The 15,392-nt window shown below is 28.3% G+C and overlaps 1 protein-coding gene across 1 annotated transcript; it reads right to left on the bottom strand.

Moving 5' to 3' along the window:
• Window positions 1-816: 816 nt before the first annotated feature.
• LOC107167000 (uncharacterized) lies at window positions 817-14,665 on the bottom strand. Its single transcript, XM_089215970.1, has 9 exons — window positions 14,539-14,665; window positions 13,451-13,644; window positions 11,943-12,108; window positions 9,872-10,280; window positions 8,004-8,505; window positions 7,083-7,151; window positions 3,490-3,622; window positions 3,189-3,337; window positions 817-1,095 (listed from the first exon to the last, which is right to left on the bottom strand). The coding sequence occupies exons 1-9, from the start codon at window positions 14,621-14,623 to the stop codon at window positions 892-894; spliced, it is 1,911 nt and encodes a 636-aa protein (XP_089072096.1). The 5' UTR covers window positions 14,624-14,665; the 3' UTR covers window positions 817-891.
• Between the last annotated feature and the right edge of the window lie 727 nt (window positions 14,666-15,392).

The following is a 15,392-nucleotide window of genomic DNA, read 5'->3' as shown; positions in this document are numbered from 1 at the left end:
ATAGACAGAACACGGGAATAATATGAAACATGACTACATGTGTAATTGTTCTATTTTGGTAGGTAAGATTTGAACTTATTGCTGCATTATAATAATGTTGTGTATCCCCTGATTAGTTCGGTCATTGTCCACTACACTGCGCTGTGTTCAGTCAAATGCACGGCGTCTATACTACAAAAAGCTAATTGAAAAAAGTACCATCTAGATTCACTTTCATACTAAAAAGATGCTGAATTAGAAAAAGCGAATAATAATAATGATATTCATCTATAATTTTTATACTTATATTATAACATAGAAATTTGCTATTGTAAAACCTATTTTTAAGAGTGGTGATAAAACTTGTATTCATTTTGATATTTTATTTAGACATTTCCATTGTGACAAATGGTTGCTGGGCACCAGAATTCTACACGTATTAATGTCATGTACATGCATCCTATAGGATATTTTTTTACAGCAAAGTGGCCTTACGTCAAAATATTAATGATGAATTGTGAAGCGGTGACGACTATTTATCCGAGTTCGTATCTACAATATATATTCCTTTAGCTAATTATCCATACACCCACGAAATACCTTCATTTTCCTCAATCTCCCTCGATTCCATTTATTTTTAGATTGGTAAGTATTTTAATTTAATTAGACGAAATCGAGAATTTTTAAATTTCTATAATAAGCATCTTAAGCATCTACTTATATAGGTAATAACAATAATTGTTCATTTTTTTAAAAACATTTTTATTCATTTAAAAAAAATTTTATTCATTTTTTATATGAAACAAATTCAACAAATAATGTGAAGTCATTTCGCAAATCAATAGTTTCCCGAGATATACATATTTACGTATCATGTTAACTAGGCTACGTTACGTTTTTTAGCTTGCATTTTTATTTGGTGTTCTTTCTATCGGCGACATACTCGAAAAAGCAATCGTCCTCTTTTGCCGGGAAATAATCGTAATATGTCGTTTTAAAGTTTTTGCTCAAACGGCTGTTGTAATAGTCATTATACATAGTCTGGTACATTGTCCTCGCGTTGTTGATTGCCATTTTTTGGAGTTTAAAGATGTACTCAGATTTAGTCTTCTTGATCTATGTTAGTGCATTGATATTACAAGACCAATAATTAATCATAATAAAATAATGCATACATTTTATATTCTCATCATCGTATAATACCTAACCTAACCTTACATATTCGAATAAATGTTAAGTAATAATTGTCACAAAATTTTTTAAATCTGTATTTTAACTGTTTTAAGTTATGCAATTATTTTATACTATATGTCTTAATCTTCATGAAATTTAAAACAATATTTTAATATCTCAATAATTATCGTATTTTATACTTCATTTATGTTTTTGGTAATTTCGATGTATACCTAATTATATTTTAATCTATGCTCGCCATTAATAAGTGAATAAGTAATAATATTGAATATAAAAATTATTATCAAAACAAACAAATTATAGTTGACATTACAGATTCATAAAATGGATATAACCTTCCTTTAAAAAAAAAAAGAAAAATCTAAAAATGTATTGTTATATATTTTTAATGATTTATTGAATGCATAATTTTTGGAGAAAATGTTCTTATTACAATTAAATTTAAAAAAATAGAGTTCAGTAACTGTAATATAACCACCCTTTAGGTAATAGATTCTCTTAAAAAAATATTGTATTTAATCATCGTTATTCATTGCTGAAAAAATACCTTAAATCCCCAAAAAGTTCTATTAATATTAATTAAGTTCTGCTTATAAATAAAAATACAAAACATTTACAAAGTTCAGAAGATATTGTTATTAATAAATATAGAGAAATAAAACAAATCATCAAAACTCCAAAAATAATTTTTCAAATGGAAGGTAAATATTATTTAAGTTCTAGAAGAACTATGGAAAAAAATTTCATGAAATAGATTGAAATTCAAAAGGAAATTTCCCTATATAATATTATTGCAAGATTTGTAAAAGTCTTCTAAACAAATATCTTATATAAGTTTTTAATGAAACTAAAAATATTTGCAAATTTTAAGTAAAATTGAAATTACCTAGCAATAAAAACTAGTTTCTGTTTCGTTTTAGGTACCTACTTAGTACCTACATACAGAAATACCGGTAGACTGAAGAAAGAGTGAAATTTTCGAATAATTCATAAATATGTGTAATTTTTGTGTTACAGCAAAGCATATTTTAAGTAATGTTTACTAGTTTACTAGATGGCTTTTCGGTAAAATTTTCTTTTAAAAGAACATTGGAATAGGTGACGCTAGTGTCCCGTATTTTGTATAATAAAATATGCTCTGTAGTTAGGGTGAGCATGGAGAATGACGTAATTCCTCTAAAAATTGGTAAATATTACAAATTCCGGAGCCTTTAAAATGTGCGCTCCTGTTTAGACATCCCGTTTGTTTTTATCCTCTGTAAATGTAAGTACTTTTTGGATATATAATGTTTCAGCAACAACGACAGATACTTAATACTTATATACATAATAGTATATGTAAATTAATCAAAATCAAGTGGTTCTAAACCCTATCTCCTAATATGTAGACTACCTCCGTTTTGTGTACCTACTACGTAACTATAAATATAAGTATAGTATGCAGTCTACCAATATTTATAATGCGGTTTAATCTTAATTACTACCTGGTAACTCAGTTTATTCTGATTCCTGGATTGGATATAAAGGCATAGGTATCTGAAAAGGCCAATGTCCATGAAAAAGTGAATCATTCACAGAATTGAATTGAAAGTATTTAGAGGCCTCTTACACCGAAAATTGTACAGAAAATGTGTGGAACTTACTAATGAAGATCTATTAGAGCGGTACTTAGCTGAGCATTTGTGACGAAGATTAATAAAAACTGATAATATTTTTGATTCTTTCTTTAAATATATTAAATTATGCGTTGTGGATAATCCATCCTATCTTTATTTTCTTATTTAAACTTTTTTTTACATCCTATATTATAAAACTATGTATAAATTGTTTTTTTTAGTAAAATTATAATATAATATTTTGAAATCAATTTTTTTTAAATTCGTACTTTTTATATTATTATAAAAAGACTGCATATTGAGATTATTATATTATTCATGTAATGTGCCATATTATGCCTATTATGTAAAAACCCATTGATTTTCCTTTTTACATATACATCGATAAATGATACTCACTTTGCGTTTCATTTCATTCACTCTATCCCATGTAATTTTCACTGCACCAACATTGTTCACACCTTGCATTGGGTTCTGTGGTACTTTAATGGACGTCAGTTTGGGCCGTGGTGAACTCCATGCGCTTATCGACTGCTTCATCAGGTTTTCTATATCATTAAATCATAATTTTGTGTTTAAGTATGACACTAACAATTAATTACATACATATATACACGTGTATTTATTATTTACGATCCTACAGTTAATTATAATTTTATGTATACAAATTATATTAAAAACGATGATCAAAATTACTAACGTTTCATTTTCAACGTAATTTGCCTGTTTTCATTTATCCGTAATTCGTACCACCTCCGCAATTTATTCAGTTCGATTATTTCTGGAAAACCTGCCACAGGGTCACCCATAATTGACATCAATTTCAATACCACCTGTACAGATCATTATGTTTTATTTATAACGTACAAATACTTAAATAATATTTTCTCCAGGTATGTGTGGTATAAGTTCGTAGAGTGAAAATAATATGTTAATAACTTAATGACTGAAATACAATAATGGTATGTCGTATATTATAGACAGTTAATGTGAATATTAAATTATTAAATTATCATTTAATATATATATATATATATTTAATTGGAGGAAATATTTTAATGTTGTGATGGATCAGGCTAGCGAAGATAATAATATGTTGAAGCGACAACTATATTTTCCTTTATAACATTACCACACACGCATGCGGAGCCCGTTGTCGCTGAGCGATTCAACGAAAGCGTAGATATGATGAATGAGCATGTGATATGTCGATCATAGTAAAGACAGCGTTCAAATTTGTGTTATTTTTAGTTTGTTTTATAGCTGAATAAAACAGTTTCCGATCAGTAAAATCTTTGTTTGAATATTATTTGAAGTCTTTTGCATTTTCACATTTTAATAGAAACAGTGCTGGGACATATCTGTCTATATTCAAAGAAGTTTACTTAAACCTTGAATAGTGTTCTGCTATGTGAGATATATAATATAGTAAATGAGATTTACTTTAAACAAATAGCACTCTGGTTTGTGAGATACAGATAGTCAATCAGGTTTATTTCAGTAGAATAGTGCTTCTATATCTGATGCCACTAATCTAATCTCCAACTTGTTTATTTTTAAATATTTACGGTTCTTCCTCACACAAGGACTGTAACGGTATTTAACAGATCAAAAAATTTAACACTAAGCACAAATTTTCGTAAAATCAATCATTATGATAAACCTTTGTAAGTCTATATAATAAATACTATATATAGGTACTCTATTCAATAAGAAAACACGCCGATAGTGTGCATCCCTGCCATCGCCCTGCTATCGAACCGATTTCTCTATGGCAGGGTGTCACGTGGGGAGGAATATAAAAACCAATTTTGATAATGTTTAGCTAATCTAATTCAGATTATGAAATAAGTAAAAAAGTGAGTCAACGGCGTCATTTGGGAGGGGGGGGGGGGTGGCAGGGTGTGCGGTTGCACCCCTTACTTTTAGAATGTTACAATTGGCCTGCGCCTTGCTGAAGCCTAAAATAATGCACGAGCCACGAATGCACAATTATTTATATGATTAAAATCAAATTGTAATAACCGGTCTATAATGTATGGAGATAATTGAATGCAGGATAATATACATATACGTATGTACCTATATCTATTTTTATATGGCCTGGTGAAATTTCAAAATGGCCTGCTTGAAACTTCGCACACCCGAAAAAAAAACCTGAAATGACGCCCCTGGTCAACGGTACACCTAAATCCTAAGTATCAGACCTGACTATTGATCATTTAAATCTAACATTTTCAAATATCTAGAAGTTTTGAAAAATATACTAAATTACATGTATATAAAAATGTGTATATCAATTCAAATACAAACACGACGTAAAGCTGTGGAAAAAGAAGATTATATCAGTGCTTTTTTGCGTCGTCAGTATAAAGACAAAATTATATCCCCTTTGGAGTCCATAGATAAGTCAGCTTATAAATTGATTATACACGAATTCCATGAATTTATAAACTATAACAAATTTATGGAATAAGTAACATACACAGTAGATAGTAGTAACCTTGTTCAGTATATAATATTGTTTATTTAAGCAAAACTATTAGGTCTCAACGGTTATGGTATATTTAATTCTGCTGCACTCCTGCAGGCTCCTTATAACTAAGTTATGTCCGATCTATTATCTTGGACCGGGTTGTGTGTTTTGTGAGTGCTTTTGATGTGATTGCCGAACGTGAATAATTAATGCATGTATCATTTTTGATCAATAGCACGCACGTAGAATCTACAGCACATAATATTCTTCGTACCTATAATTGTTTACTGTGATTCTTAACAAAAAATAAATTCAGTTCTTAGAACATATAAATGTGCAATTGATCAATGGTGAGTCTAAGATGAAAAAAATTCTAAGCTCTTTTATGAAATTGTCCAGAAGAGCAATTTAAACAAAAGATTTGAGTACCTGCGAATATTTTCCTCCTTAAAAAATATATTTTTTTACGGGAGTTCTAAGACATAAAGAAACTTTTATAATCTAATTAATAATACGATAATTTAATAATTTATATTAGTTATTATTATAATAAAAACTATGAGAAATATACAATTTTAGAATTAAGACCTTTTCATCTAAAAATAAAAGAGTATATTTCATTATTATTTATTATTATTACTCTTAACTGAAACCTGTTATAATAGTGTTTTATTATTGTTGCCAACTTTCTAACATGAAACAGTGCAATAATTATGAAACATTAATATCCATATCTCCATTTTAAAATTCTATTAAATATGAATTAATTTAACTTTTAGGTACTGCTTAGTGTAATATTAATTAAATTATTTTAAAGTAATGAAGTTAAATTTCCAGTTTTGATTGGGAACTCTGAAAATAATTCGGCCAATAATTTATTAGTCTTAATCTTTGAACTTATCATACAGAAATTAGAAAATTCACATCCCGCCGTGCAACATTACTACTTGGATTAGTGAGAACATATTAATTTTTAAGTCATCAACGATTACTCCATGCTGTATCCATGATATAAATAAAACTTACATTTTATCAATTGTTGTGTGCCATAAAATTATCGTACAATTATATTGTAGCTTAAGTGTGATTAATTAAATTAGAACCTTTTCATAGGTACTAATATATTGTCAATAGTATGGTTCTGTTAATTAAGCGTTTTACACTTTATTAAATTGTATTTATATTTTAATTTTTGGTGTTATAGAATCTTTTATTTAAAAAAAAAATCAACAAAAACGATTATGTAAGCATGAATGTTAGATTTGTACTCTAAAACCATTTGTGTTAAAAAACTACTCATAAAAAAATGTGATTTAGAACATTGTCATACTATGTATTAAAAGTTATAGTTAATTTAAGTTAATTTTTTTATAAGTTTTGTACATCAATACATCCTGGATATTAAATGACACATTTTTAATCATAGACCATAGGTATAAGTGGTAGAGTTTTTTACGGATAAAGGAATCCACAGGTACAGCTATCTTATATTTGTATAATATATACTAACGTACGCACCTCGTGCGACCTCAGATTATATATATTATATATGTTATATGTATATATGATAATATGTATAGATCGATGTTCATATACGATGATGATCATATCACATTAATTAGTGAACAATTGTAGAGTCATAAATTAATTTTCCTATAATTAATCAATAAAAGTCAAAATTTATAGGTAATTCAAAATAATGATATAAAATATTGATAAATAAAAAAGTAGTTGCTATTCATATTATGATAATGGTTTTTTTAACATAAGATTTTTTTAAAAATAAATATTGAATACAATTGGTGAAACTAACTTACTCTTAGTTGTTTCCAGTTCGGTAGTTTGTGAATTACAGCGTGCAGTCGAGTCATGTTTACCGAGCCGTCCTTCAAATAGATAAAAATTTAGTATTTTGAACGTTAGAAAAAACATTTTAAATATTATTGCCATATCATATTAAATATAAACATAATAAATATAACTTAACAACATATTATAAAAACCTAAATATTTACATAGTATTAGATCTTCAAGAGAATAATCAGTATTGCAGCTATAATTAAAATGTGTTTCAAGAGTTTTAAAATGACGTTTGGTTCTGACTCAGCACACGCCAAGATAAAACGCGTGAATTGTCGTCTTTAGAAATCATCAAGAAATTTTACGGATCTGTTGTGTCCCGACTTCGTTTACATAATTTTTACTCAAATATCAAAAAAGAATCTTGAAGCCGGAATTATCAAAACACACAATTGTTTTTCTGTTTTTAGACAAGACAAGTAACAGTTACTGTTATCAACCACGCGATAAATTTAGCCCGTTAAGATATTTTTGAGGGAGGATGGTTGGTATGATAAAAACTGGGCAGCACTTCCGAACTTATTTTGATAAAAATAAATTATTAATCATTAATTGATTTTGGCAACATTGAACATTTTTATTTAAATCTTTATTAATATTTTATCCAAGTTATCATTGTGCATTTTCAGTACATCTTAATGATAATAGTTAATTGGAAGTTTCAATTGGCAAAATATTGTTATTCATATTTTTTTTCAGTGATACCTAAATTTAAATTTGGTTTTCCCATTTAATTGCCATTATTTTATTTATAACTATGTATAGAAATTATTTCTTCTATAAAAATTGATATTCATAATAAGTTGTTATTCTGAGTGGAGTAAGCAGAATAAATAAATAAGGAACTAGCTTGCAAAAATCATGAATATGCCTCTGACCTCGTTGATGAGCGGCGGCTGTCGTTCATCAGCGCATACGTCATGATTACAGTCTCTGGTAGATATATTCTTGTTGCTGACGCTGATGCTGTCATCCACTTGTATACCTACTTCGTGGCTGCCATGATCATTGGGTGGCAAGTCCAATATGGATGTCTTCTTGTCCAGTGATTTCACCGACGACTGTCCGTCGTCGGTACTTTTGACAACCACCCTCTCTGCCGACGGCAGCGGCGTGCCCTGCATGCCTTTCATCGACGGCGTTTCTACGTGTTTAGTTCGGTCGATTTTGGCCACCGTAATACCGGTGCCCGACGAAAATACTGACGGCTGATTGCCGGTCATCGCACTAACGCCATAATTTTGAAACATCTGACAAATTTTTTCCTCGTTCGCGCCAATTTTAGTCACGTTGAGGTCACGCAATGTTTCGGATAGCAAAACATCATCGTCGCTCTCTCCGTCATATTCCTGTTTGTTAACCAGATTTTTTTCGCTGTCCCTGAAACCAAAAAGTGTTATTCTAAAAGTGCTAAATTTATTATTCAATACATAATTTTAAATATAATAAAATAATTGTTTTAGTAATTTATAAAATCCATACTATTTAATATTTACATCTCTCCAATATTCATACAAACTATTGTGACGTGTCTTTACACGCACACATATAAGTAATTATAAAATATACTGTAAGTATACGTAAACCCTGACATCCTAAATTATTGTGTTAATGTATAGGTATTTGACAAGGTATGGGCTACTATATCTAATACAAGATTTGTATTTAAGGATTTGTATATCCTTATATCTTATGACCAGTGAATTAATTGTGCTTAACTTTAAATTTTAGAAATAAACAAAGTGTTTTTTACAATCTAATTCCATTTACATTGTATTATCATATGTATTATTATATTATATAAGCAATAATCTATGAATTTTAATAATTAAATACCTGCATAGTATTAATGAATACATTTATCACTAAGTTAGGTATTGTGTTTTTTATGAAACGTCATAAATAATAATATCTATATAAGATATATAACCATATCTAGTGAGTATTGTAATAAAATATTGGGACATTAGAACATTGTAGTGAGGTAGATACTCAAAAGTATTCGTTTATTAATGATAGCAATTTAATGAAAATAGTAATTTAGTAATATATGTAAAATAAATATTATATATGCCTCTGTGCATATAATTACAAGCAGTGGGATTCATAAGATAATAGTAGTTAGAAATAAACCACTTTATAAGATAAATAACCAAACTTGGTTTGGATTAAGTATTAAGTTTTTTGTTATTAGATTTAAATTGTGTCAGCATATATTAGCATAGTATTATAAGTTTAATAAGTAGGTACATAATTTTACAACAATACGGTTTAACATATTACTAAAGTATAGAAAACAAACGAGATTACGGTTATGTATATTAAAATACGATTAGCAAAGGGATTAGATAAAGATAATTTTAATGAAGTTTGTGGATAAGAAACTTAATATTGGAAATAAGACTGTTGTCTGTTGTGAATTTTGTTGAGAGTTTAATTATTAGATCTATCTATCTATCTATATATTGTTAAATTAATTCAAAACTAAAAATTGAAGAAGTCATTTCGACTTTTTAGTATAGGTTTTTTCAGTGAAAAAGCCACTGTAATACATGATGTGTTTAATTATTTGAAATATATTATATATAATTGCATGATAAAAAGATTCTATGCAGAAATTTGTTAGTCTCTATTTCTACGGAAATATTATATTTTATAATATTAATTAACTTTAACTTATTCTGCTAGTACTAAGATTTACTCATACAGTAAATTGCAAAGATTTTAGAAATAGAGTATCGCATACCTATTGGTCACGTTACATTCAAACTGGTCCACCGAATTGTCGAAATCGATCACTACAATTGTCTTGTGCGGATTTGTTACGACCACAGTGCTGTCAGTCGTCTCGTCGATCGAATCGATCGAAACGTTCGATGCCTTGTGATCAGCGCTGAGCCAGCCAAATGGCTTTTTCATCCAGCTGTCATGCGTATGTGGCAGCGACTGTGTTTGACTGGTACGGTGGTCTGTGGTCATATTTTCCGCCACCGTGGTGACGACAGAAGCTGTCGACCATCGTTGGGAACGCCACGTCTCACTTTCAATGAACTCTCGACTGGTCGTTGGCCACGCATCTTCCTGCTCTTGCCACCCCTCCTCCTCCTCACTTATCACTGACTGTATGACTCCACTGTTTTGCATTACGTCGGCTTCTACATCACCGCTTATCGTTAATTATTTTCATAGCAATCACGACAAGTATTAATGTAATTATATGAATAATGAATTAAACTATGGGGTGGGTAGGGTGGAGTACCCAATTTTTTACATTATTAGTATGCAATTATTCATCAAAGTTACACGAATGGTCATCAATGAAATACTATAAAACAAGTTGTATAAATATTAAATGACATGTTAACATGATATCCAGCTAAATCTTAGGTCTTGGGTGTAATTAAAGTGTTGCAATGGTGTTATAGGTACGTATGTTATTGACTGTCGTCACTCGTCATACTGCATGGATTTAAATTACATGGTGAATTTTTTTTTCCTAGATTAGATGTGGATCTCGATATGTACGGGATTACATCAGTAAAACGAATTTAAGACGATCAAAACGTGGTATTGGAATTCATTATGTTATTACCTGTTAGCTTAGCCATTATTTTGTCATTGATGGCGCTAACGTTTATATTCATGGCAGCTAAAACTATAGAGATCAATTATTTAATGTTGATCACTATGTCAACAAGGGCTTTATCAATGACCAGTTATTTGTCTGATTTAGGTACTTAATTTTTCACAAAAAGAGCTTTTTTTTAGGAAATCTGTGCTTCCTTCACCTAAGTGACTCCTTATATAGTACAATATTTTCCACCCAGAAAGGAATATTTTAAGCAAGATTTAATTATACCGGCACTAGTTCCCCCATCTAATACACTGGTATCGTGCTTCACAATAGCGATTCTTCAGTACCTACGCTAGTAATAGATAATATCTTTCATTTTTAGAATTCTGTATATTTTAATCGAAGTCACCGAAAAATATCTTAAGGCTATTAATAAAATTACAAATTATCAATATATGGTGAAATGTTCGAGGATCCAGGACTATACATTTTTAAGTTACCATAAAATCAATTTTGTCAAAATATTGTTTTGCGTAAAAATTCCACTTTCCCTCATTGTTTTATTGTTCAATGCTTTTAAAAAATACCAAAGATTTTGACCTCTCAAATGCTCCAATAAACTTTCAACTTTTCTTGCGTACCAAATAGTGCGTATCCCACGAAACAAAATCGGCAATTTTTAGTATATCTACAAAATTAGAGGAACGACAATTCCAAATTTCAAATTTATGCGTTTTGCCATTTTGTGAAATTGTAAGTAAATGCATTAATTACAATAATAATGCAAACATTTAAAAAAGCTGGTATCTTTTGACTATTACGATATTGTGTGTGTTGTGACATCAATACGTAACGGGTAATTACTTTTTTTCGTACCTTCTATAAAGAAGTAATACTTCAATAAAGATAAAAAATTGCTTTAATTCAAACTTGAGCATTTGAGCATAAATGAGTAATAATATAATTACAATTTTTGAGAAGGACAGTTTTTTGATAGCAAACGATCAAAATATATAATTAGTTCACAGGGTTAATCTTATAGTAAAATTACTATTTCCTAAAAAAAAATATTCTCTGATAGTACGGGTAATGGTCTGTTGATAATGGTTTTATAAATTGGTACACGATACCATGTGTTTTTATAATAATATCTATTTAAATTATAATTAATTTAGAGCTTTATTCTAACCATATTTATGTAGTTATTAATTAATAAAAAATACTCTTTAGTATAATATCATACCATAATTATAGGCTTCTACTGCAGGACGCTCAATTTCTGACATCAGTTTATATTTGTTTTCATTCTTTAGATGTTTCAACACTGGTGGTTTGCAAAACATTTTATTCACTGAATTGTTAGGATAACTGATATTCAATTTCATTGTTATCTTTTTTTCGTCTTCGAGCTAAAGTTAGTTATATTCATATTAATTTTGTATTCGTTTTTTTTCTAGACAAATATACACATGATTTGACAACAAACAAAAATATAATTTTTATAAACTTTTCACAGAACCATTTAGTCCAGCGACAGTCTAGGATTCAATTTTTTTCAAACCAATATATTTATATACTATATATATTATATATATTATTATATAATGTATATATACTTATTATTTATATATCACATTGCTAATAATATCATTAAATTTTTGATTTCTATTGAAATTATTTTTTCCTAAACAAGAACTGAGCTTTTTTAAAACTCACAACCACAATGTCCACGATAGTTTATAAATGTCAATGAACTATTTTAGATTTGTTCTGTCTCTAATCAACATTTGAGGTAGCTAAAATGCTACGATTTTCAAGTTTAAAGTTTCTGATAGAAAAGTAAATCTGATTTGTGCATACGGAAGACAAAAATTAAAATCCCTAGTAGTTTTTAAAAGCAATGAAAAACAAAAACTTATGATTTGTCAAAATTTACCTTAATTTTTAGGCAAAACTCAAAAACTAATAACTGCTGAATGTTTGAACATTTGCCAAGATATTTATTTTAGCATTTTCCATACATGGTAAAATTTTCAACCTAATTTTGCCTCTATTTAGCTATTTAAATTTTAAAAGCACGAGAATCTTTGCTCATCTTGTAATTTTTTTTAAAATTATTGTCAACAAAAATTTTTTCACTTGGTAAATGCATGATTTCTTCATTAGTTGTTTCAGTATTAGTACAAAAATATTAAAGATACATTTTCACGTTTATTTTTTAAATGTATTTAAAATTCAAATATTAACAATATTCATCAAAATCCCAAAAATTTAGAAATTATTTTTTAGTTATAAATTCATAGAACTGTTTATACATAATTTTTATATCCATGTGTTTTGTATGTTATGATTTATCAATGAATAACAATTTATAACATTTTATCAATGTATAACCTTAATATATAATAGTATAATAGTATAATAGTATAATAGTATAATAGTATAACCTAACCTTATCAATGTATAACACTTGACGACTACTGCACAATAGAGCGATTTACATTTTCCACCTTTTTAGTATTTTACATTTCTAACTAATATAGAATTCTAAATCGAGTAATGTTACATATTTTTATATTTATGTTTGTCACTTATTATTTGATTTAATTATAGTAAATGGAGGGTGGCACAAATTATGAAACCAGATATATGATTGAAAATTTGGTATGTGTAATTATTGACCATGCCTTAAATATTTTTAACCAACCCGAGTGAGTGAGTGATACCTAATTAGTGATAATTATTATTTACCTCTTTCTCATGTTGTTGTTGCAGTTGTATTGCTTTCATTTTATTATGCATCCTTTGTTTTTTTACCTTCATATTGTGAAACATAACCTCTTTCACTTTAGTCCATGGGTGATGAGGCTGAGGTAATGGTTCTAAATAGGGAGATGTATATTTTTTCGTTGATCTAGTTGATTTCGGAAGTTTCATGTATTTAACTGAAATCAGGAACCCGATCAATATAAATGATTTGTATTCAAAATAGATAATTTGATTTATTTAAGATACTATACCCAACTGGAAATTATATTTAGTGTACTCAATACAAATTGTAAAATGATTTAAATTATATTATTATTAGGTATTTAATAGTTGACAAATTCAATAGGTATTCACAAATCAATAGGTATTCAAGATTTTGATTTACATTATAGGTTTTTATCAAGTATATTATAGTAAACATGTACAAGTACTTAATAGTGAAGTTAAACAATAGAAATCGCAATGATTGAAAATTATTATACATTTTTATCATGGATGACTATCAATTAAGACGATACACGATCTTATTAACCATGTTCTTATGGTCTCATCATCTATGGTAGAAATATTGTAAAAATCAACCAATTTGCAGTCTATAGTTTTTATAATCAATGAATACGCATTCATATTAAATAATTTAAAACATAGGTGGCTGAGCCGCTGAGCTTTTGAGTTTTGTACACGCACTTTGTGTTGAAATGAGGTAACATTACTGCAAAATTGTTGTGGGAATTGAGACATTCAACCAGTATTATTTTTAACAGCAGACTCTTAAATAATAGGTACCTATATAGATTATATCATATGCTGAGCTTAACTTTTGGTTAGTAGTTGTACTAGTAAGAATGCATATGATATGTTTGAATATAATAATATGAGTAAGAATCTAATATTTATAAAACAGGAGTAATATATAGCAATATGTTATAGATAAGTATCTATCATATAGAAAAATACATACGTATAGATAAATTAAATAAGTCATTATCAAAAGTCGTTGGTAGTTTTTTTTTTTTTTTGGATCGTAAATATTAGTTCATTTCAGTTTTACAACAATATAAAGAACTTACGATTTTTTTCAGGTACGGGATCCTTGAGAAAATAATTTAGTCTTTTGATAAAACATGGATATGCTATGTGAAGTATACTACTCATTAAGATCCGTTCTTCTGGTAAATAATCTTTTTTTATGTTGGCTGAAATAATAATAAAAAATAGAGCAGTATGCTTAAAAGTGTTCATATGAAAATTGACTTTAATTAAGGAATAAATTAATTACTGTTAATGAATAATCATTTGATAATTTCATTTTTAACAAAGTCAGTACCTAAGAGTTTTGTGCTTAATTAAAAATCAATTTAGTTTATACATTTTCAAATAAAAAATATTCTACAACATTAGAAATAAAATAATTAGGTAAAAACTATGTATAAAAATTTCAAAATTTTAAAACTGTTTGGAAATGTTAATGAAAACGAATAGCTTTAAGCTACCTAGTGTTAGGTATGTTTTTTATAATTAAAACACCAAATAAAAATGTAAAAAAGATACTCACATTATAATATTAGTTATGCGAGTAAATCAACGAGTGTGTTTAACATAATAACTTAAGCGCTCCCAAAAGTTTTAAGATGTAATTTAGATGATCATTTTCGGTTAAGGCGTTCGAAAAAAGACTAACTTGTTTGGTCGCAGAACTTCTCATTGTTCTTTTGAAATACATAATCTTTAATTGTTTGCAAAAAATCTACCACATAAAGTTCAGTTTTTATCAAAACATCTTGTACAACACTGTGCGGGATGAACGTACGAATGCCTAATGCCTTGATTGCCCGTCTCGTATTCTTCGTTGTAGCAAAGTCCAAGTCTTCTTTCATATAATGAAAAAGTTTGTCCAGTATAGAAATCTGATGTATAGAAGAGA

The sequence above is a fragment of the Diuraphis noxia genome, unplaced genomic scaffold, assembly GCF_037042655.1.
Source record: "Diuraphis noxia isolate RWA-SAM2 unplaced genomic scaffold, SU_Dnox_SAM2 contig0001, whole genome shotgun sequence".
Classification (NCBI taxonomy): Eukaryota; Metazoa; Arthropoda; class Insecta; order Hemiptera; family Aphididae; genus Diuraphis; species Diuraphis noxia.
The sequence above is the reverse complement of the archived record's forward strand: the minus strand, read 5'-3'. Positions and strand labels throughout refer to the sequence as shown.

Coding starts and splice junctions, on each gene's coding strand:
- LOC107167000 (XM_089215970.1), bottom strand. CDS start 14,623: ATGAGTAGTATACTTCACATAGCATATCCATGTTTTATCAAAAGACTA. Junction 12,109..13,450: donor AACAACAACATGAGAAAGAG/GTAAATAATAAT, acceptor AACTAACTTTAG/CTCGAAGACGAAAAAAAGAT. Junction 3,623..7,082: donor CGAACTGGAAACAACTAAGA/GTAAGTTAGTTT, acceptor TGATCTGTACAG/GTGGTATTGAAATTGATGTC.